Below are 22,270 nucleotides of genomic sequence, written 5' to 3'. Positions count from 1 at the left end.
GAGATCAAATCAGGCAGGTGTGTAGAACCAGGAGAATGAGAGGGAAAACTACTTCCATTGAAGTGTCTGAATCTGTTAAAGAATGGGATTTACCTCATTAACGCTGCAGAACCATGCTAAATTTACCTTTTAAAATGTACTGTTAAGATATTAAGAGCTCCCTTGAAATGGTCAACTCATGATTACACTGGCTTAAATGCAGTGGGAGAGCACCGAATGGAGGACTTAGTCCACCAAATATATTCATCTAGCTTGCACCTGAATCTTAGTCACTCAAGATGGTTTCCTTAAGTGTCCTCATACCATTACTTACTGGTTTACAGGGCAAGAAACCTGGAAGGTTTCTACATAGAGCTTATGTCTTACTAAAATTTGGCACCCAAGACCTCCCTTGGAAGAGTTTCAGCTTTTTCTATAATTGTTCAGGAAGCAGGCACCAATTCAGGAGGTTTCTGTCACTAGGTGTCTGTAATTAGAGTGGGTTCCCTTTAGGCAGGGGATTGTTTCTCCTTCCGTGTTTGCACCATACCAAGCTCAACTGAATCTTTTTGCGGTGGCTTGGGACACCACTGTAATGTATTTATTCAATCTTGATATCTGTGATGGTTACGAAATTCAGGATGAGAACCTTACCTGGCTGTGGGCCCACTGCTTAGGTAGCTATCTTCACATCTGTGTTTTTCTGCTCTAGGCACCAGTAAGCAATGTTGTCAAGCGTGAGGATTGTGTTTGGTGATGCTCAGAAGGAAGACATCTGAAGATGAGTGCTTGTTGCATTACTTTGTTCAGAAGATAAGTTCTCATATATCAGACTACCAAAAGCTTTGAGACTTGATTTTGGAGGTACCTGACTTGTGGGTTTTAATGTCTATAGGACTGGATGCAAATTTCATCTGGGTTGTTCATCCACTTCTTCCACCTCCTTTTATGATACCCACTTAGGAAGCCTCGATACTAACCGTTACTTCTCCATCCTGCTAAGTATAAGCAATGGATAGTCTTCTCTCCCAATATATCTGTTTACCAGAGGAGTGATAGGAGTTTATTAGCATTTTCAGCAGTAAACAGGAGTGTTGAGAATCATACCACGTAATGCTAAATGTCTGTAGTAGCAGTCCTAAAGTTTTAAAATCAAGTTCTGAAAGACAGCTTTCTCTTTTTTCAGTTTGTGTAAAGTTTCAACATGCTCTGCTTTTATGTTTCATGTTGTTATCGCCACGAGAAGTTTCCTGGCTGGAAAGTCATTTATTTGGCATTGTAAATGTTTCATTATAGTGAACAATAGTGAGTTTTCTTTCAACATGAGGTATAATGGAGATAACACTGCCAAGAGTAGTTAAATTATTACTTCCATGTTATAAACCTGAATCAATGAGGTTTCCTGGGTACCTTTTTTTTTGTTTTTCATAGCAAGTTTGACTTGTAACAAAAGTTAGCAGTTTGCAGAAAGTGTGAATTTAATAACAGGCACCTTTATGCCTCGTCATTGCGCACACATTTGCTTCTAGCAACTGTAATGTACATTAGAACTTGCTAATCAAAGAAAAAAAAAAAGATTTGAAGTCCATGAAAAGAAGAAAACTTTTAAGTGCCCTTAAAATAATATGAAGATTAAGTGGTCTATTTAAAAACTTCAGTCATGGAGAGACTTTGTTCTTTTCAACATTTCTCAAGAATGCACTCTGTTAATCTGTTTTGTCTGATTAATATCAGATTCAGAGCCTCTTCATGATTTATTTTCATAGAAACAGATGTTATCATTTGTGGTGGAATGGAGACATATTCTGGGCATTATGTAACCTTCTTTGGCATTAACTTATGCTACATGTTTTTCCTTCATTCTGCCACAATATTGTAATTATACCCAAATGGTTCTCAGTGCGTTTCCATAGATACTTAGCGTGTTCAGACTTTGTGTAATATATGCTTTGGTCTCATAGATAGCTCTTGTTTTTAAACTCTGAGATCTGCTACACCTGTAGTTTTCAAATTGTAGTTGGTACTGATTATAACACAGCAGTTTTGTCCACAGATTTTGGCACTGTCCACCAGCTCTGCTTTTGTAGCCTGGGGTGAGTTATGCCAAATCTTTGCTTGCCACCAAAATGCTAATAGAGTGCTGTGAGCTCAGGTAGTGTGAACCCTCTCAATATCTGCAGGAGTGTCGAGAGGAGAGGTGGAGAGTCGAAGAAGAGGGCTCTGGGCCAGGAGAGGGAAGGAACAGACAATTTGGGAAAACTGTATGAGCATGAAGGACCAATTGAGAAACACCTACTTGCTAGAGTCTCGCTAAAGTTAGTTTGGCCTGAAGTGGCATTTCTGCGCCTGTGTTACAATTTAAGGTTCTCCTACTGGAGTTGCTGCTCTGCTGCCAATTAGCCACAAGGTTTTTTAGCTAGCTTGATCCTAACCAGGAGACTTGTCATGGCACTCGTAGCCAACTCATTTGAACATGTTTTAAGTCACTGGGGGTAGAGATGTGCCTGATATACTCTTTGGCGGTACCCCACTCTATTTCTGCCTGAGATTGAAAGAAAGGACTCGGCTGACATCAAGAACAGTTCCAGAGTATGCCCTGTACACGACAGCTCTTTGGCCTGTCTTTTGTGGAGGGCTTTTCCCCTTCCACAGACTTCATTTCTTGCTGTGTTTCTTTTAAAATATACTGGTTCAATGACCAACCTTAGCTGGCAGGGAAGGCAAAGGAATCTGATTTCTTTTGAAGTGAAGACAATTGTTACTTCAAAAGCAGGTCAGCGGATGGGCTTGGACTGGGAAACAACATTTTATTTGGATGTTTTGAGAGACTTAAAAACTTCTGGGTTGCAGCCACAACCTGTGTAGGAAGTGGTATGCTGTGTAAGCCAGACTGAGTACCCCAAAAGGTACAGGAAAACATCCTCTGTCTTGTGCTAAAGGTCTTTTGCAAGCCCTGCTGAGATGAACATATAAACCTATGTTGGGCCTAAGCTAGGGCAGTGTTACACAGAAGCACAGGTGCCCCAACCACTCATTGGGATTGGTCCAGCAAATCTGTGACAGCCATTCCCACTCATTTACTGTAATTTTTGTCAGTGGAGAAGTATAGGAAACAAGAAATGATTGCCTAGTAGTCCCATCTTCTCAATTTGACATATAAAATCTCTACCATGCAGGCCTTGCAAAAGTGGAACAGATTACAGCTTCATGGCCTTCACATTTCCTAACAAGCATTGCTCATGATATTTTCCACAGACTTAAAAAAAAAACCCAATTCCTCTTAAATTTGATATATGTTTTGTTAATCTCTCTTTAAGTATGGTCATTTTGAATAATTCCTTATTATACCAAAACAGTTAAAAGCTATTCATAAGAAGGGAGCAATTATTTTTTCAGCGTTTAAGTAGAGACAGTTTGCAATCTTCAGCCTTTTGTAGAAAAAACCCTGGTGTCTACATGGCCATAAAAGCAAAGTTATGGGCATAATCTTTACCAGCTGAGGCTGCAAAGGAGACCAGAAGAGGGAAAAGCGTGGTTAATAGGGAAATAAAATCTAATTTATGACTTTCTGTGTTTCTAAATTCAAAACTGAAATTTAAGGGAGAAAAATAATTCTTAAAAATTTTGTTTACTTTCTGCTGTTAACCAAAGCCAGTCTCAAATTTGGCAAAAACCTGCAGGCTCTTCTGCTTCAAAACAGACCATAGACCGATTATATGCAGTAGGTAAACTAATATGAATTTTTAATAGCAATTAAAGTAATTTTCTCTGTGTTTGTACACTTGAAAGGGTGCTGCAGACTTCCCCTTGTATATTTGAAAGCAGATAGATATGCTGAGATAATTGCGTTTCATTGTTGCAGAAGAGCATCAGCCTCTGGAGGAGTTTGACTTCTGCCAGGTCCATGTTTGCTGTTGGCTGTGCCAGCCAACTTTTTAGTCATCCATCTTTAGATTTGAGTTGATGTCTACCTGTAAAGATTATGCTTAGAAAAGTGAAAGCACTGTCTGGTTCTGCTTCTAGTCGTGGCCAAGAGGAACATGAGGATCTGCGTGACTATGGGTTTAAACCACAGCCAACAGATACATTCTTTGCATGCAAATGTGTTTATAAAAATTAGGTTGTGTGCAGCAGGCTGGACATTTTTAATCAGTGAGCCCAAACTAACATGAGAGCAGCTGGGCATAGCTGTCTGAAATTAATAGTTCATCATGGTGATTTAACTGGAGTGTACCAACAGTGTCTATTATTTTTGCAGAATGGCAGTAGTTCATACTATCACATTGATATGAAAGTCTTTCATCTAACCCTTCAGGTCTGAAAGATAAAAGTCAGTGTCTCTGACCTCTTCCTGTTGCTCATCTTAGTTTGCAGATTTGGTTTCTTATAGCATCAACCTTAAGTTTGTCATAGGTACTAAAACCTATCTTCAGGCATTTGAGAAGCAAGGCCAGGGTACAACTAGAGTTGTGGTGTGTTAGCTTCTGGCCTAAATATCCATGGCAGGGGTCCCTGCGACTGTGGGAGGGGGCTGAACCACTAACTGAGATGCTGCCTCCCAGTCCTGTGTTCCTGACAGGATTCTTTGATCCCTTCGACAAAATATGCCAGGAGGTTGTATGATGTTTACTTAAACTTGCCGAAAGCTTTTGTTGAAGAGTTCCTTGCAAGCAGTGCCTGATGGCCTGTTCTGAGGCTGCAGAGGACTGTTATTGACCACACAGTAGCGATGGAGTAAGGACAAAGCGAGAGTAAGAAAAGCTGTGGATGCCCCATCCCTGGAAGTGTGCAAGGCCAGGCTGGATGAAGCTCTGAGCAGCCTGGTTTAGTGGAAGGTGTCCCTGCCCATGGCAGGGGGGTTGGAACTAGATGGTCTTTAAGGTCCCTTCCAACCCAAACCATTCTACAAATGGCAAGATCCCAGAGAAATACACCAGGGCATCTGTGTTTGGAACATTGTATCAGCTGGGTAATTACAAAAGGAAAGATAGCAAAATCTGCAGATCATTTTAGGATATTAAAGACCAGGGACAGGAAGGCCTTTCATAAGCACCTACCAGCTAAATGGACAGACAGGACCCTACCAGGAAAAACCATGCTGACTGTTGGATGAGCAAAGAGAACCCACATTGCTGCATTTTGTTGATGTTCTGTCAGAGCGTATAGGGAGTGGTTTCCAACACCTAAATGCCCGCAGGTGCAAGGAGGTGGTCCCTGGGATCTGGTATTCATTCCTGTCCCATGTGTCATGCTGCTGGTGTCCTCCAAGCCTGGCCATTACTGTGAAGAGCTCATCTGAAGCGTCTGCTTAAATGTTAGGTTTGCTCTGAAGTTGAAACGTGAACTGAACTGTTTGAAAACAACACCAAGCATAATGATGCACATATGCCCGCCCAGGGATACACTGTTTAATTCAGGTTCTCTGTCACAGAAGGCCCATGTCATACATATCACTGGAGACATGGAAGGGGCCCCTTCTGATCAGCAACTGGAAGAATAATGTCTGTGAGGACACACTGAGGAAAAACTGCTCAAATCCCCAAATTTCAAATAAAAATTTAAATCAACATTCTTGTGTGCCACACCTTACAAACACAAAGGAAAGCTTTAAATTTAAAGTGTAGAATTTCTATCTCTGTATATCATCTAAATTTGTACTTTACTGGTGCAATATACCAGCAAGAATGAACATTTCTTAGGTGCTACAAAACATGGATTATGATGTCTTCTGCAGACTTCTCTGCAGAAGTCAATGTCATAATTGTATCAACAGGGTTGCTAGGCCGGTCTGTACAGGATAGAGTTTCAGCAGTTGTCTCCAGGTGAGCTAACCTGCGTGTTGAGAAGAGTTGGCTGAGTGTGTTAAAGGAATGCTCCCAAAGAACTGGTGTATTTATACTGCATCTAATATTTGAACTAACTCAGAGACAGTATGTGCCATACTCTGCAGGGAATACTTGCAGTGACCACTCACTGGCTGCAATAAGACAAGTTCAGAGCTGTGCTAGAGGACATAGAGCAGCCCTGGCTGATGAGGATTTGGAAGTGATTTTCTGTGCAGACAGTAATTTTCCATCCACTACTGGCCCTTGTTAGCAGACAGCTGATCAAGTGGAATACTGAGCCAAACTGTTGCCCCATGTCTGATGAAGGGGGCTGTGTCCTGGGACCCTGGTGAGTGTGCAGGAGGTCTGCATGCATAGATTAACTGAATCATGGAATGGTTTGGATTGGAAGGGACCTTCAAAGATCATCTAGTTACAACCCCCCTGCCATGGGCAGGGACACCTTCCACTAGACCAGGTTGCTCAAAGCCTCATCCAGCCTGGCCTTGCACACTTCCAGGGATGGGGCATCCACAGCTTCTCTGGGCAACCCCTTCGAGTGTCCCACCTCCCTCATCATAAAAAATTTCTTCCTTATGTCTTATCTAAATCTACCCTCTTTCAGTTTAAAATCGTTACCCCTTGTCCTGTCACTACAGGCCCTTGTAAAAAGTCACTGTCTTACAAGCCCCCTTTATCTGTGGAAATACTGCAGTAAGGTCTCCCTGGAGCCTTCTCTTCTCCAGGCTAAACAGCTTCGTTTATCCCAGCAGAGCCATTTGGCCTTGTGTTGCTCTATATCCACCCTTCCTGCCACAGTGTATATAGTTGTGGCAGTTGCTAAGCATGTAAGAGGTGAGGAAATGCTAAAATAGCAATGTATGGCAAACAGTAGAAGTTAAATAAAAAAATTGTGGTGTTTATAGCTACTATGGGACTACTTTCTATTTTTAGACTGATCATACTTGTATACTGTTACTCATTGTACCTGCAGATAAACATCACCCAGTTTCACAGTTAAACTAAAAAGGATCAACAGCCACATGTGAAGAGATTTGGAGTTCCAGATCACATGGCTAACAAACCCTTGGGATCTGTGGTGTGGTTATTTGTACTATGCTATGGCACACTGCATTTCAAAGCAATTTGTACTCATCAGCATGAAAAGTTAAATGTTGATTCTGACCTGAGTGTGAAGGGAACAAATAATTTCAGCACCTAGTATGTATATGACCTGTCCTTGTTAGACTGTCATGTTTCACTCTTGGCCCTTATTGATGTTAGGAAAAGACAGTGAAGAAATTCTGAAAGGTAAAACCTGATCTGGTACATCCTCATTGTGCTGCCTGATACGTTATTGTTCAGGATTTAAGCTAAATACATGAATAAAAGCCAATTAAGTTACTAATTCCTGTAAGACCAGTGAAAGCGTGACAAGGATGAATTAGGCATGGCACGACTATCACTAACGCCAAAGTAACAACATTGGTAGGACTTGTGTGTTTCCACTTGGTTACAAATCTATTTACCTTACTACTGAAAGTGATGTTTTTTAAAATAATCTACTTCTAAGAACATGAAATAGCCACCACCACTCCTCATCCCCCCATCAGCATCTCATTCTGGCAGTTCAAGTGCTGTCACAGGAGTCTGTCTGTGGTGACAGTGCCAGTGCTGACAGCCATCGCAGTGCTTATGCAGCAAAAGACCTTCTGACAGCTTAGCAAAGTGTCAGAATAGCAGTTTCCCATTTTCGGGAGGTATTTTACCAAGTTTATATTGTGGCTGTTTTGAAATTAATTTCTTTCAAAAACATATTGGAAGAAAGTAATTTACAAAAATGCCAAGAGAGCGCAAGCCTGTGCATGTCATGAAACTAAAACCTTGAATTTTAGCTAGAATTAATTAAGCAATAACATGTTCCTTTTTCCTCTTGCTCTCAAGAAAAAGTTAAAAAATTAAAAAATTGCAAACTAGCATGACCTTTAAAACTAGAGAGATTTAGTGACTGTATCTAAATGAACAACATATGCATCAGTGTTTCAGGGGGGTAAGTCTTTGAATAGCCTAAGAAATTATAAAGTAAAAGTAAAAGGGTCAGCGTAACTAAGCAGAAATTAATGGTGTAACAGACAATGCTATGGCTAGAACGGAAATACTGCAGAAATATTTATAAGGAATGACAGTGTCCTTTCCCAGTTAAGCGGTTGGGACTGTGTTTTTGCACGTGACATGTCCTTCTAATTCTACGTTTAGTGATGAATAGTGGAAATTCCTTTCAGTTAGGGATTTTTGGCTCCTTTGTCCAAATATCATGTGCAGCACTGTACAAAGTTTGTCTCTGTTGGAAAGAGGGAACAAGGGGGAAGCTATCTGAGGGTGCATCCGAGGGTGGTATGTGATGGAGGACGTTTAGGAGCCGTGCCAAACAGGTGTCCTGCCCCCCAGCCTGTTCTGAGTCCCCCCCCTTGCACAGAATGTGACTCCTTTTCACCCAGTATAGACAGCAGCCCCCTTGGTCAGACAGATGGATAGGGGCATGGAGGGAAAGAAAGGAGAGTGTATGAAGCTCCTGCTCATGCTGCTTAGCCAGGTCTCACATCAGCATGTTGTCCTCCGCACCTTAAAAATGCGTCTTGGGAACTCGGACCTAGTGCTGAATCGGTGGGAAGTGGCCTCCTGGCAGTCTGCATTGCCTTTTCCCGGTGTAACTCCAGCATAGCTGAGGTCCTTCCAAAGGCACTGTGCTCCTGTTACAAATCAAGCCAAGTCTTATCAGAGGCACCCCAGTCTGTGCAGTTTTTTTTAATATATGTCCTGTAAATGTAGTCTTTTTTTTTTTCCCCCCCCAGAAATGAAAAAAAATATATAAGCAGATACTGGAAAGAAGTGAAAGTTGGAGACTTTGTACAGCTTCGCTGTAATGAAATTATACCTGCGGACATACTGCTGCTTTCCTCAAGTGATCCCGATGGGCTGTGCCATATTGAAACAGCTAACCTGGATGGTGAAACTAACTTAAAGCAAAGACAGGTGGTGAGGAGGTTCTTAGAGCTGGTAAGTCGCCATTCCTGACTCTCATTTAACCTAAGAATTTGATTCAGGTAGGTAAACTGTTCACCAATTCACTCCACACTAGCTAGATCTGCTTGTTCTAGTAGTGCGAATGAAATGCTGTTATGGTTGTCATTAAAATACTAGCACTTGCCAACAGCTGACCTCATCATAGTATCAGAAGTTTTACCATCATTTTTCCCTGAATTTGAATAGGAATTATTTGGGGCAATTGTATGCGGTTGGAAAATGTTGGGGGTTTGTAATGGCTTCTATTGTAGCTTGATTTTTGAAAACACATTTTAACTGCCCAGTGAGAAGATACTTAACTATAAACAGCTACTTTTCCTGCCTGCAAACCAGATCAGTTTCAATTAGGAATTTTGCCTGAAACTCCCTCTTGCAGAATATCCCTCCAGCACTTGGAGCATTAGAGCTTGTAAGATTTAAAGGGGCAGCATGCATGCATTCTGGAGGTGTCTGTGCTGAAAAACTGTTTTACTGCTCTCTCACTGTGCTTATCTCTCCCCTACAGCACTATTTTGAAACAAATTAAATCCAGATCAGTTACTGTCAGCAGAATTAGAGGAAATTTCCTGAAGTTTTACTTGCTTTAGTAATCTTTTTTTATTTACATGCCCTACTCTCCCATCCTTCTTGCCAGCTAACGTCAGTTTCCTGTATTTTGTCAGAAAAAAATTAATTTGTAGAACTCAGCTACATCTTTTTTCCTAGTTGCTCTTCTCATTTGAGAGATTTTGCAAACATGGGAGCTGCTGCCTTTACCACTGTCATCAAAAGTTAACTACAGAAGCCGATAGTTGTACTGAGGTAGATCAACATTAATAAACTTTCAATCCAATAGGATAAAAATCAATGTGCCTTCCAAATAGTTCTTTATGGTAGGTAGAGTCTTTCTCCGAATAGCTTGTAAAAACATGAGGTAAAGACTTGTTTAATCATCAGTGATTTCCACCTGGAATTTAGACATGACACGGCAGCTACCGCCACAGCAAGAAGCTTAATCAGCTACAGGCCACATGTTTCAAAAACTCTGATTGTTTCAAAGAAGCTAATTGAATTGTTTCTCAATTTTCCCATCCTGTTCCCACTGAGAGGAAATTTCTTCCGGTGGGTAGAGCTCCATGGAGGTACTCAGAAAATGTGTCCCAGTTCTCTGCCAGTGTAGACTTCCTACGTGACCTCAGGCACATTATGTAGGACAAAAGCTATAGATTGCATATAGGCTATTAAATACAGGAATGTGTTTGTGGATACAGTTATAAGCTAAGGGCACATCCCAGCTCTGTCTCAAAAGAAGACCCGGGAAGACACCAGTTACTCCTCTTATCCACAGCAGATGGCTGGATTTCTGTAATCCAAGACCATCTGACACACAGCAGGAGGTATTGGTAAACACAGTGAAAGGAATTGATGTGTTCAAGTACAGATCATCACAAGACTGGTTTTCAAAAGCCTTCCTGCCCAGAGGAGTCCCTTTTATTACATCAGGATCCCCAGCTTCCTGGAGGCAGAGTCGCTGTTCAGCACTTAAGAGTGTGATTCCTGGAACCTGGCAGGCTTAGAAGGGCCCTGCCTACCCTATGAACTTCCTTGCTTCTGGAAGCTATGGATGTGTGCCTGAGTTATCAGTTGTGGAGTCACTCTTCTGTCTTTAACAGCGAACACATACAGCAGGAAAACCGGGAGGGAGTACCCCTGCAATCTCATGTTTGGCATACTCACCGAGGTCTAAATTGCTGATCCAAACCAGGCAGCTGAACACTTGAAGTCTGGGTTTTGTACTGTTTGGCAAGACCTGTATTCTTTAGACAGTTGTGTGGAAGTGGGTGGCAGTGATGTTTCCTCCTCAAACAGGTTATCAGAGACTGAATTGGGCCCCGTTAGGGAAGAAAGCTCAGGAAACAAAGAGAAAGCTAGAGAAACAAAGCCAGGTTTATGTGTCAAGCAGCTCAGCACATCAGGGTGTACGTAGTGTGACTTGCTGTGCATACCCTGCTTTACTGAGGAAATCCGTTAGCATATAGATATTTACAGTCTGCTTTCTAGACACCTAACACACTTTGCATTTGCAGCCCATCATCCTTCCGTATTTTAGTTCTCGTAATACAAGATGATTATGAAACTTTCCTGTCTCAGAAGTGTGCTGCAAAATATATGGATAAATAGTTTTTAAAAATAAATGTTAGATCACAAGATGCCTAGCTATAATAGCAGTGAGGTCCATAGTAAATTGTAAGGGGTTAAAAGGGGGTCAATGACAGAAAGCTCATTCATTCCAATGAAAACAGGACTGGGCCCCAAGAAGTCAAGTATTGAAAGAGAGCTTGTAAGAAAACCACATGTGACTACCTCCCCTCTCTTAAAATAGCTGAGAAAGCAGGAAATATCCAAGCCTGGGTTCCTGCGTCAACTAAGTTCTCGGCAAAGTGCACACCTGCAAGTACCAAGCCCTTGGCAGCTGCAGCATTACAGAGCCTCTCTGTAAAAGTATCCCGTAAGCTATCCAGCAGAATACTTGCCATCCTCACTGAAGTCCTGGCCAAAACCTGTCTGAGCACACTGGTAATTCATGCAGCAGCATTAGCTTCCTCACCCCACACTAGTAGGGGTAGGCCCTTACTGGTTATTGAAGGTGTGGCCCTGCTGAGAGACACTTAGTGACAATAGAGGGGGCTGCTTGGGAAATGCTGGGTGAATAGTAGGACCACAGCCAAGCAGCATGGAATAGCAAGGTGATGCCCATTCTTTGGAGTGAAGTTCATTTCCTATCTGGGTATGTCTTAAGTTGCCACAACTGGAGAGAGCTTATTCTTAGATCTCATAAAATACTTTGGAAGACAAAATTTTTCTTGTACCAAATGCTGACCATCCTTTTGCCAAAGGTCAGAGAAGTTTGTTCCCAAATCTTGTACAGGACCTGCATCCCAACCTGTTCATGCATTGGACAAGAATGCTTTTACAGTTTTAAATCACCATTGTACTGAGCAGAAGAACTCTCAGTTATGTTTATAGCTGTTTGGTTCTGTGTCATTCTGCAGCCCTGTTTTTCAAGCAGGAAAACAAACAAATGGATTATGTAGTCCTGACCCTCTCTTTCCCACACTGCTAAACTCTTCCCCCACCCCCCTTACAGAATATGCCTGGTCATGTGGCTTATCATAGGATAAGAAACACAGATTTTTTGGAGGGTGGTTCTTAGAATTCTATCAGCTGTCTGTAGCTATCTTTGAATAATGTCTCTGTAGCAGCATCTCAAGCATTTGAAAGAAGCTGTGTTACAAAGCTTGGCCTTTCTGTGTTTCTTGTATGAACTAGCTGCTGGCTTGCAAGCACGTGCCTGTGAAGCAGGTTGAAGAATAGCTATTTCTATCCCTGTCACTCTGCTGGGCATGGGAAAGGAGCGGGCGTGGGGATAAACAGTTGTTTTAAGCCACTTTTATGCTTTCCTTATTCCGTCCCTGCCCTGTGCCCACCCATGCAATTTCCAGTCCCGCAGGTCTGCGCTGAGCTCCTTGCCCTACAGAGCCTGGTTTCCAATTTGGAGCCGCTGGTGTGGAGTGCGTGATGGGCAGCCCACTTGCAACCACAGCACTCTCTCCAAATGCCCTCTCCAGAGGCCAGCGAGCCCAGCGCTGTTACACTGGGTACAGCTGTCCTGCGGCAGGCCGGCCATTCTGCCAGCATGCTCTGGGGGATCTCTGTGTCTCTCTTCAGCATTAATAGCATACAAGGTCCATAGGCTCAAGAGAGTACAATTTCACCCTTAGAATCATAGAATCTTTTAGGTTGGAAAAGATCTTTAAGATCATCAAGTCCAACAGTAAACCTGACACTGCCAAGTCCACCACTAAAACATGTCCCTAAGCACCTCATCTACATGTCTTTTAAATACCTTCTCCCAAACCTTTGTTCAGAAAAGTACCATTCTGTTCTCTTTTTAGCATGACTCTTGAAGCAGCAATAAGCAATTATAGAAGCTGTTCTGTATCCTTGTCTCCAGTGCTTTGCAGGCATTGTTTTACTCTAAGCATATGCTTGAAAGATCCAAGATCAGCATTTGTGGGCTTGGACTGGACTCTCCACTTGTGAATTCCAAGAAACTCTTTTCCTTTATAGTGCAAGTGACCAGAATATACTGCTTTTTTTTTTTAGGTCTGCTTTGAATTGTCTGAGTAATTTATAGTAGACTAGGAACATACTGCTTGTTAGCTTTGCATGTTTGTTAACGAATGTGATCTGTCTGACACAAACCTGTTCTTTCTGTACTTGATTCTACACCCCATTGATATACAAGATGTGAGAAGAGTCACAGATACGTTCCTCTGTGGCTTGTATGTCTGAAGATACCAGTTGGAATGTATATCTTGTGGTTGTACACTCTTCATAGTCAAGAAAAAAGAAAATCACTCAGTGAGTAGGTTAAAATAGAAAAAAGGAAAGAGGAGATTTTTCAAAGGCCTGGACTTTTTTCTTCCAAGACTTTAAATACTGTGGTCTTGTTATCCAGCTACTGCAGCAACAGGATGTGCTAGATATGTTTAAAATAGTCAGAAATGTATTTGTGCATGCTCTGTCTTTAAAGCCAGAAGGATAGTGGACTGTCTTCACACTGAAAAATGGCTCAGATCCATGTATGCAGGCACGACATGCTGGTGAGTGGAGCTAGGAGAAAGCACTGTGCTAAATTCCACTATGAGCAATCTAATGGTGTTAGCAGTGACCAGTAAGCATCTCTTGGAAAAAATGAGTTTTCCTTGGTATTCCACCAGTTTCTTTCTACTGTCTAACCCACCCTTGATGTTGCCGAGTCACAGCAGCCATTTCTGGTGCACTGGATGGAGTAGGAGACACAGAGAAGGCAGGAGGAATCAATGTGTTTTCTGTGCTACTCTGCAGGCTGCTGTGCCACCACACCCTCCGCAGTTGCTTATGGAATGTTTTCCATCCATCTGAGGCGTGTCAGCCGCTCTTCAGAGAGCGGATAAGCAGATACAGCATGGGCTTTTAAAGCTCAAAACTCCCTTTCAGGTTTCATCAACTTGATTTAGGATATTTTGATAGTATGAATCTAGACTCATGAAAAACATTTACATTTTCTTCCTGCCTTGTAGTACGAAACAAACAAAATACTCCACTGTTTTTACTCAGTATGCCTTTTAAAAAAATCCACAAAGACTCACTGTGGATTCTGGAGCAGCTTATGGTTTATTAACCACTGACCATCTCCTGGATGTTTATGTGGAAAGCTTCAGTTCAGCTGAAAGCTGAGCTAAATCTAGCAGCTGCCATCACCTCTGAGAAGGTGCATGTATCCCTCTGAGAGCTAGTGGTGGTAGGGGATGGATTTTTTTTTTTTCACTCTTCGTTTTCTTTTAAGAGTAGACCTTTGTTCAAAACAAGCTTGTATAGCATGATTAAACAGGTTTAGATAAGTCTTGCAAATGACTTTGTGGCTGCGTATTTACTTTGTCTAAAAATCACATCTAAATTTGGTGTCTGCCTGTTTGGGTGGATTCATTTGCATGCAGACTAGCACCACAATAACCCATCAGTCTGATTTCCTCACAAGGCAGTATGTGAACCATTCTGGAATATGTATGAACTTGGACCCTATACTTACTGCAGGCAAGTTCACTCATCTGACTTAGCCTGGAAACTGGGCTGAATTGGCAGATCCAGCATTCATTCCAGCCCTACCTGTTCTTGCCCAGTGCTGGAAACATACTGGATACACCTGGACTTAGAGTAACAGTCCCACGGCTCCCTGTTCTAAGCATTAAGCCATTTGTATCATCTCTTTCTTTTCCTGTGAGTCCTGGTTAGGAACTGGTCCAGAAGAGAAGACAAGGCTGCTTTCTGGTATGGCTGCACTGCGAGCCTGCCTGCAGGCTGCTCTGTGTGTGAGGTACTTTGGGAGGGGCAACTCACGCTAATTGCATGGAAACAACTCGAAGGGTAGCCTTGGAATCTCAGTGTAGATGATCCTTTTGCATTCAGTTTTTCTCCCTCAAAAAATGGGGAAAAAAAAGAGGAAAGAAAGCCATTTTCAAATTTTAGTTTGGCTTAAACTGAGCTTTCTTCTGCAGTCATCTGCATTGGTTAAACTAGCCCAGTTTGAGAGAGCAGCTGAAGTTAGACCAGCACAACTCCCAGGCAGGCTAGTTTTCAACACACCTGCTGATGAGAGCTGCTTGTCTCAGTCTGATTGAGTCTTCTAAAGCAACCCAAGAATGGGCATAACTAGAATCTCCCTGTAGCTCCTTGGCCCACTAATACCCTCACCTGAAATTAGTGGACATAGTACACCATTATAATCAAGTCGATGGGAACCAGTCAGCATACTCCATGTTGTTGAGATGGTTATAAGTACTTTAGCAGGGTAGAATCAGTCCACAAGAACAGTGAATGTCTCTAGACTCTTTTTGGGGTTATCCCTTGTGTCTTTCTTTTTTTACAGTCTTTTGAGAAGGTTCACAAGGCTAGGAAAAGTGACTCGAAAATTCCAGATACGCACATGTTAAATCAGCAGATTAGTGCTCTATCCCACACATTGCCAAAATTACATTTCCCTGAGGGAAAAGAGAGTTAAAAAAAACCACCAAACAAGCAAAAGAAAGCAATGGTTTTCCCTATGCACTACCAGAATATATATATATATTTTTTTAGTTCTACAGTTTAGCGGAAGATGTTAGTGAAACAAATCTTCTAAGAAGTGCAAAATGTGAGCGTCACACCCTGTGGAGACCTTTGTCTGGGGTCATTCCTTGAACGTTAAGTAGATTGCTTTGATGAGGGTTGAATCGCAATGAAAAGCTCTACACATATGTTGTTGTATCTTTTTTTTTTAATAGTACCACGTTCAGAGATGACTTGTGTGGAAACCGTGACCATTTCTAGGTAAAGAGGATGCAATTGCTGTCTCTCTGACAAAGAACTGAACGTATAGCAGCTGCATGCAGAAGGGCCTGGTGCAGAGCAGAACCCCAGTCAGAGCTGTAGCCAGCTCTCATGCCAGTTAAAAGTACTAAAGGAAGGCTGAGAACAATTTTTTACTCTGCCATTTTACTATGGCTTTTAGTCAGCATTCTCACACACTGGGAAGTATAGGTACATAAACAACTCCAGAATGACAGTTCACTTCCTCCTTGGTCAGTTTGAGCAAGGTTATCGTCTCTTTCTAGTTTCCATTGTGCAGGTGTCGAGGCCGCACGTTTGACTGTCGATAGACCTTCATTAGAGGGACAAAGAATTTGAATAACTGTAAGACAAAATTTAGGATATCTTCATCTAAGCACTGGGAGGAGGGGAGGAGGGAAAAGATTCCAGTTCTTAAGCTTAGTGAGTACTTGACTTCTACCACTGGTATTGGTTGGTTGTTTTTTTGTGTTTAAATGTAGGTTAAAGGGTCTATATTGATGAATCTAAGTTTGAATGTCTTGGCTGTGAAGCACCTCCCGTCCCTAGGGTAATCCTTCCAGCACCGGTGGGACAGTGGTAAAGCCATGTAAGGAAATGTATTATGCCAGTGTTTGTGCTACATCTGACGTCTAGAGAGGTGGGACATTTCATTCTCTGTATCGATAGTCCAGCATCTCTCCGTTCTGCTGTTTCTCCGAAAAAGCATTAGAAATCAAGAGAGCATTTCAGGTCTGTAGAGAAAAATATAAACGCTATACTGCTTTCCTGTTAGAGACGTAAACACTGACATTTAAAGCAATTAAGAAGAGATTTTTCCTTTTTTTTTTTTTTTCCTTGCCATGACTTTTCTGATCTCCTAGCCTAATTTACTTAACAAAAGTTTATTTCTGGAACTGTTTATTCCTTAGCCATACATTGGCCTGTCAGCTGAGAACAGGAAATATCTGGAATATCTGTTCTCAGAAACGAGATTTTGTAATAGAACACTGAGAACTCCTGATTTTAGGGCCAGGATTTTTGGGCTGGAAACACATTATGCTACGCTCGTCTCTGATGCCACAACCTCAGTTGGCAGTGTCAGGTGTTAGGAAAGGATGGAAGGGATGCCTTTTCCAGAGGAGGAGGGTTCACAGTATTAAGCCATGTGTAAGCCCAGCAATAATGGTATGGTCTCACTTTCCTTTGGAAGCACTGAGACAGAGAAGGGGTCTGCTTTTCTGCCAAAAAAGGCAGAACAACAGAATGAGGAACTCCTGTATTTATCTCAGCATCCAGGATGTGAACCCTCATCCCACTTCTCTTTTTTCCACCTGCTACTCTTTTACAGATTTTAGTACTGATAAGGCCACAGAGGCCAGTAGAAATTTGCATTAAATATTACTTACATGGGAAATTGCTGCCCATATGTCTCAAAACTGTTATTTCAATGAAGTCATGAAAATTTCCATTCATTGGTTATACTCAGGTTCATACTTTCAAGCTCTGCAATGACTTTGTGATGATCAGACCCTTTACATATGTGTATGTGCTTGTGAAACAGAGAGCTATGATTGTCCTTTAGGTAAGTGACCGAAGAAGATACTGTTCACACAGAACCACAGTGCTTATACTTCCATTTGGGTTGAGTTAAAAACATCAGTAGTGCATGAAGATTTTTAGACAGCAGTGCTAATAGACTAATTCAGCTTTCTTAATGACACAGTAATGAACTGTTTTACATCAAAGCAGGGAACGCTTAGCCTTTTGACTTCCAAGAGGAAGAGAATTTGATGTTTGTCATATAGCATGGTTAGAAAGCACATATAAGTTGTCATAGGCATTTACCTGTCTCTACTTAACTTTTCCAAGGCTTGACTTAATTAAATACCAGATTATAAAACATGTCCCACATGGCTAAGTATACTCGTATACCTGTATAGCAATGTGGCCTGTATGGCTAAGGTCACGGGGATTTAACTTACAGGCTGCTGCAGTGTAACAGGAAGGGATAAAAATGAGTTTGCTTTCTATTAACTACATGGAGGTGGGTCATGTCAGCTATTGAGCAACAAAAAGCAAAGGGAATATCTTCAGCTGCTTCACAAGAAGCTGTTTCAGCAATCTTTGGTTAAAGTTGAAGAATAGATAACTGATAATGACATGGAAGAAAAATTATACAAACTATTTTATTCAGTGATGTTCTCCCTGATGGTCTTATTCCTGACATCTGTTCTTACTGGTTGCACTTCCACATTTATTGAATGCTTATGAGTATTTGCATAAAAATCACAGAAACACAAAGCAGTTTGTGTTGGAAGGGACTTTAAAGATCACCTAGTCCAACCCCACTACTGTGGGCAGGGACACCTTCCACTCTATCAGTTTACTCAGTCCCATCTAACCTGACCTTGAACACTTCCAGGGATGGGGCAACCTCCACTTCTCTGGGCAACCTCTTTCTAGTGCCTCACCACCCTCTTAGTAAAAATTTAATCTTTATATTCAATCTAAAAGTACAGTCTTTCATTTTAAAGCTGTTGTGCCTTGTCCTGTCACTGCAGGCCTTGGTAAAAAGTCCCTCTCTGTCTGTCTTATAAACCGCTTATAATCTATTGAAAGGCTTCAGTAAGGTCTCCCCACAGCCTTCTCTTCTTTAGGCTGAACCCCAACTCTCTCAACCTTTCTTCACAGGAGGGGTGTTCCAGCCCCTGGATCACTTTCATGCCCCCCCTCTGGACTCACTCCAACAGGTCCATGTCCTATTTGTACTGGGGACCCCAGAGCTGGATGCAGTACTCCAGATGGGGTGTCACCACAGCAGAGTAGAGCGGGAGAATCACCTTCTGCGACCTGCTGGTCACTCTTCTTGTTATGCAGCCCAGGTTACGATCAGTCTTTTGGACTGCAAGCGCATATTGCTGGCACATACTCATTTTTTCATTCATCAGTATCCCCAGGTCCTTCTCCTCAGGGCTGTTTGCAATCTATACTGATATTGAGGATGGCCCCAGCCAAGGTGCAGAACCTTGCACTTCGCCTTGTTGAACCTCATGAAGTTGTCATGGGTCCACTCCTCAAGCTTGCCAAGGTCCCTCTGGATGGCATCCCTTCCCTCCAGTGCATCAAGTGCACCACTCAGCTTGGCATCATCTGCAGACTGGCTGAGGGTGCACTCAATCCCTCTGTCTACGTCATTGGTGAAGATATTAAGTAGTATTGGTCTCAGTACAGACCCTTGAGGCACACCACTTGTTACCAGTTTCCACTTGGACATTGAGTCATTGACTATAACTCCTTGGACACAGTCATCCACCTGATTTCTTATCCATCCAACAGTCCATCCATCAAAGCAATATCTTTCTGATTTAATGGCAAGAATGTTGTGGAGAAATGTATCGGGGGCCTCACAGAAGTCCACATAGATGACACCACCTGTAGAAGCTAGCTGGTGCAGGAAGCCTGTACAGAGTAATAGACTGCTTGTTCTGCTGTGCCCTGTTCCAACAGATCCTATTTACGTATGTTTAAACTCCACACTTAACTGAGCAAGGCATATGGAGTACTGAGGACAACAGGAACTTTGTGCCTCTCTGAAGCGTGAGGCCAGCCGGAGTGCTGAGTAGGGAAGCAAACCTCAACCCCTACCCCAGCGATACATGTTCTCCCCCTCAGCTCATTTCCCTGCTCTGCTGTCCAGTTTTGAAACTGGCAAGGCCATCGTGAATTTATTTTCATAAGATATATGTAATCAGCTGTTGTCTGAAAAAAATCATCTTTGAAACTCTCGCGTTTTTGAAAAGGTATTTTTTACTTTGCTACTGGAGTCTTTAGCATGTTTCTTGAAAAGGAACTTGTTCAGTGAAATAGTAGTTGAGAATAGGCAGACTGGGGAGTGAAGCTCTTACCCAAACTCTTCTGCAGCCATCGCAACCTCCCCTGTGTGCCGTGCATGCCAACCACAGCCCTGCTGCCCTCAGATTGTTAATCTTCACAGCTACCCCTCTACCCTTTCCTCAGGAGTACAAGGAAAGTACAGAAACAGCTGGGATTAAAGAGAGAAGATGCACTGTGAATGCCATGTTTGTTTAGGATCATTGGTAGGGAAGGAATGTGATGGTGAATGTTGGTACAAGATACAATTCCAAGCAGAGATGGAGTGCCAGTGTCCAGCTCAGTGAGAAGTTAAATAACCTTCTTGCACTGGAGAGACTCGTGGAAAGGCTGACAAACCTGTGCTAGTGCTGATATGAATGCTGCTCTGTAGTATTTGGAATAAAAGGTGTCTTTTTATTAGGACTGCTTCTTTCCCTCTGCGCTCTCCTGTAGCTGGCAGAGGCTGGAGTCTCAGTTCCTTGAGTGGTTGCTGTATGTTACAGGTTTCCCTCATATCCTGGAAATGTTTCTTAAGCATAGCGCCTTGCAAGGTAAAGCTGCTTTTATCCAAATTCCCTGTCTTCAGATTTAGATGGACTCATCAAGCTTCAGTGTGTCTGTGTCCCAATGCTACAGCTGCTATTGCTAGGTTTTATCATTCATAGGGAAATGCCTTCAGTACCATCCACTCTCTCTCTCTCTCCTGTTAGGACTCTGGTGTTCTGGTTTTCATCTGTGAAATCATGTAAGAGAGATATTTGGCATTTCCCTCTTCTTGTTGAAGGTTCTATGTCCTTCCCATTCCCATTTCTTCTGGCAGTACTTCATCCCACATGAAGTCAGACTGGCCAGCAGCCTGGACTAGAGCAGGAGTAGGCCAAGGTATATTTGGGAGCTGACCAGAGATGTTGGGCTTTTAAATTAAAAGGACTGTGCAGTGCTTCTGCCACTAATCAAGTGAAATTTTCTTCCAGCAGTTACGAAATGCAGCAGAAAGACTGCTAGAAATCTCTCCAGAAAGGGGAAAGCACTGGAGAGTGGGGAGGGTTGTGTCTCACCAAGTCTGTGAGCACACAGTGAAAAGTGGGCTGTACACAGATTTTTGCGAGCCCTTGAGAGTTTTGGTCTGTGGTTTAGTTGAAGCACTGAGCTAATGCCGAGGTTGATTCTTACAAACTACAAACCCATTCATTTATTTCAGTGGCTGGCTTTTGGGACCGGCACATACCATTTTCTTAATTGACCAGGTCTGGTCCGTATTTCAGCCTTGACACACTCTGTACCCCTACCACTCACCAGCACTACTGCAGTCGGTGAACTGATTCGTTACACCACTGTAATTTTCAGTGTGTTGCTAAGGATGTCCATCATCCCAATGGACATTGGAACTTGCACGTGTGTATTTTCAACGTTGTTGACTTTTTTTGGGTACTTCCGTCCCGTGATTGACTAGCAGCAGTTTCTTCAGCTGGCTGTCATAAAATTATTGAGGTCTTCCTAGGCCTTGAAAACAACACATTTCTTTTCCTGCAGGCTGGGTATTGCGCTGTTCTCTCATACTATTTTCTGCAAAGGGGAAAACTACTTAGGTCAGACAGAGGAAGGTCAGCAGCCTAACATGTATTGGGCTTGCTCAGCTGTTCCAGTATTTCTGAATACCGAACATCTCTCTTCCATTTAAACAAACAGTAGTGGAAAAAATCCAATTATAGTAGTAGTTGTCAGTGTGGAAAATAAAGCTATTAAATTCTGATGTACAGCTGAATCTGTTTAGTTCCTAAGTAGCATAGATCAAACTTTTTCTTCCTTTTCTTGTGAATTAGGAGCACAGATAAATTCTGCCAGAGAGACTAATGCAGTTTAGACATTAAAACATTTCACTCTTTTCGTATATAAACAGTCTGCATGCTTTGAATACATAAAATCAATATGTAATTCCAGTTGTCCATTAATAACAGGTCATATTAATTTTATATGGTAAATGCAGGGTAACGCTATATAAAGCAATAATAGGATGAACCAAAGCATTAGGGGGTTGAGTTCTTATTGCACTTAAAAGCTTTTAAATGGGAGAACTGTTTTTCTGACTGAGGCAGATTTTTGTCTATTAAATATTTCCTTTGAGTTGTCTCCATTTCTCCCTTTTTGTTTTCCTCCAGACATACACGCCAAAACAAATCCCAGAGCCCTCATCCAGCAATTGTACTGCAGGGAGAAGTCTGGATAAGTATCCCAGCATAGCCAGTAAACACAATGTGATAAGTGGGTAGTTGTCACTGTCACCCAAGGGCATCCTGGGGAACTCATACTGTCCTATTGGAAGGAAGGACTGAACACTAAACTCTGGTTTCTGCAGCAGTAAAGTAGGGCAGATGAATAAAGTAAAACATTTTAAAAAGTAAGCATTATTAATATCACTAGCAGGCCATTAAATCACCCATACTACATGCATTTAATGAAGGGGAATATGTTGTTTGAACACTGTGTAATTGTCAAACTAACTCGTTTGGCAGAGCAGCATGTTTTGCTTCTTGAGCTATGACAGTTTCGTGAGATTGCCAACAGAGTCAGAAAGGTTGGCATTTCACTGTAGAGATTCAGAACGATCTTACAGCTGA

The 22,270-nt window shown here is 42.1% G+C and overlaps 1 protein-coding gene across 1 annotated transcript in view; it reads left to right on the top strand.

The window, feature by feature from the left end:
* Positions 1 to 8,343: 8,343 nt before the first annotated feature.
* Positions 8,344 to 22,270, top strand: part of ATP10A (ATPase, class V, type 10A) — a 71,548-nt gene continuing 57,621 nt past the window's right edge. Inside the window, exons 1-2 of the mRNA XM_010161840.1 lie at positions 8,344 to 8,468; positions 8,657 to 8,861. Of these exons, the coding sequence (XP_010160142.1) occupies positions 8,344 to 8,468; positions 8,657 to 8,861 (330 nt within the window). The remainder of the gene's footprint in view (positions 8,469 to 8,656; positions 8,862 to 22,270) is intronic.

This window comes from Eurypyga helias, unplaced genomic scaffold (assembly GCF_000690775.1).
Source record: "Eurypyga helias isolate BGI_N326 unplaced genomic scaffold, ASM69077v1 scaffold2042, whole genome shotgun sequence".
NCBI classification, from domain to species: domain Eukaryota; kingdom Metazoa; phylum Chordata; class Aves; order Eurypygiformes; family Eurypygidae; genus Eurypyga; species Eurypyga helias.
This window is presented reverse-complemented; position numbering and strand designations above follow the sequence as displayed.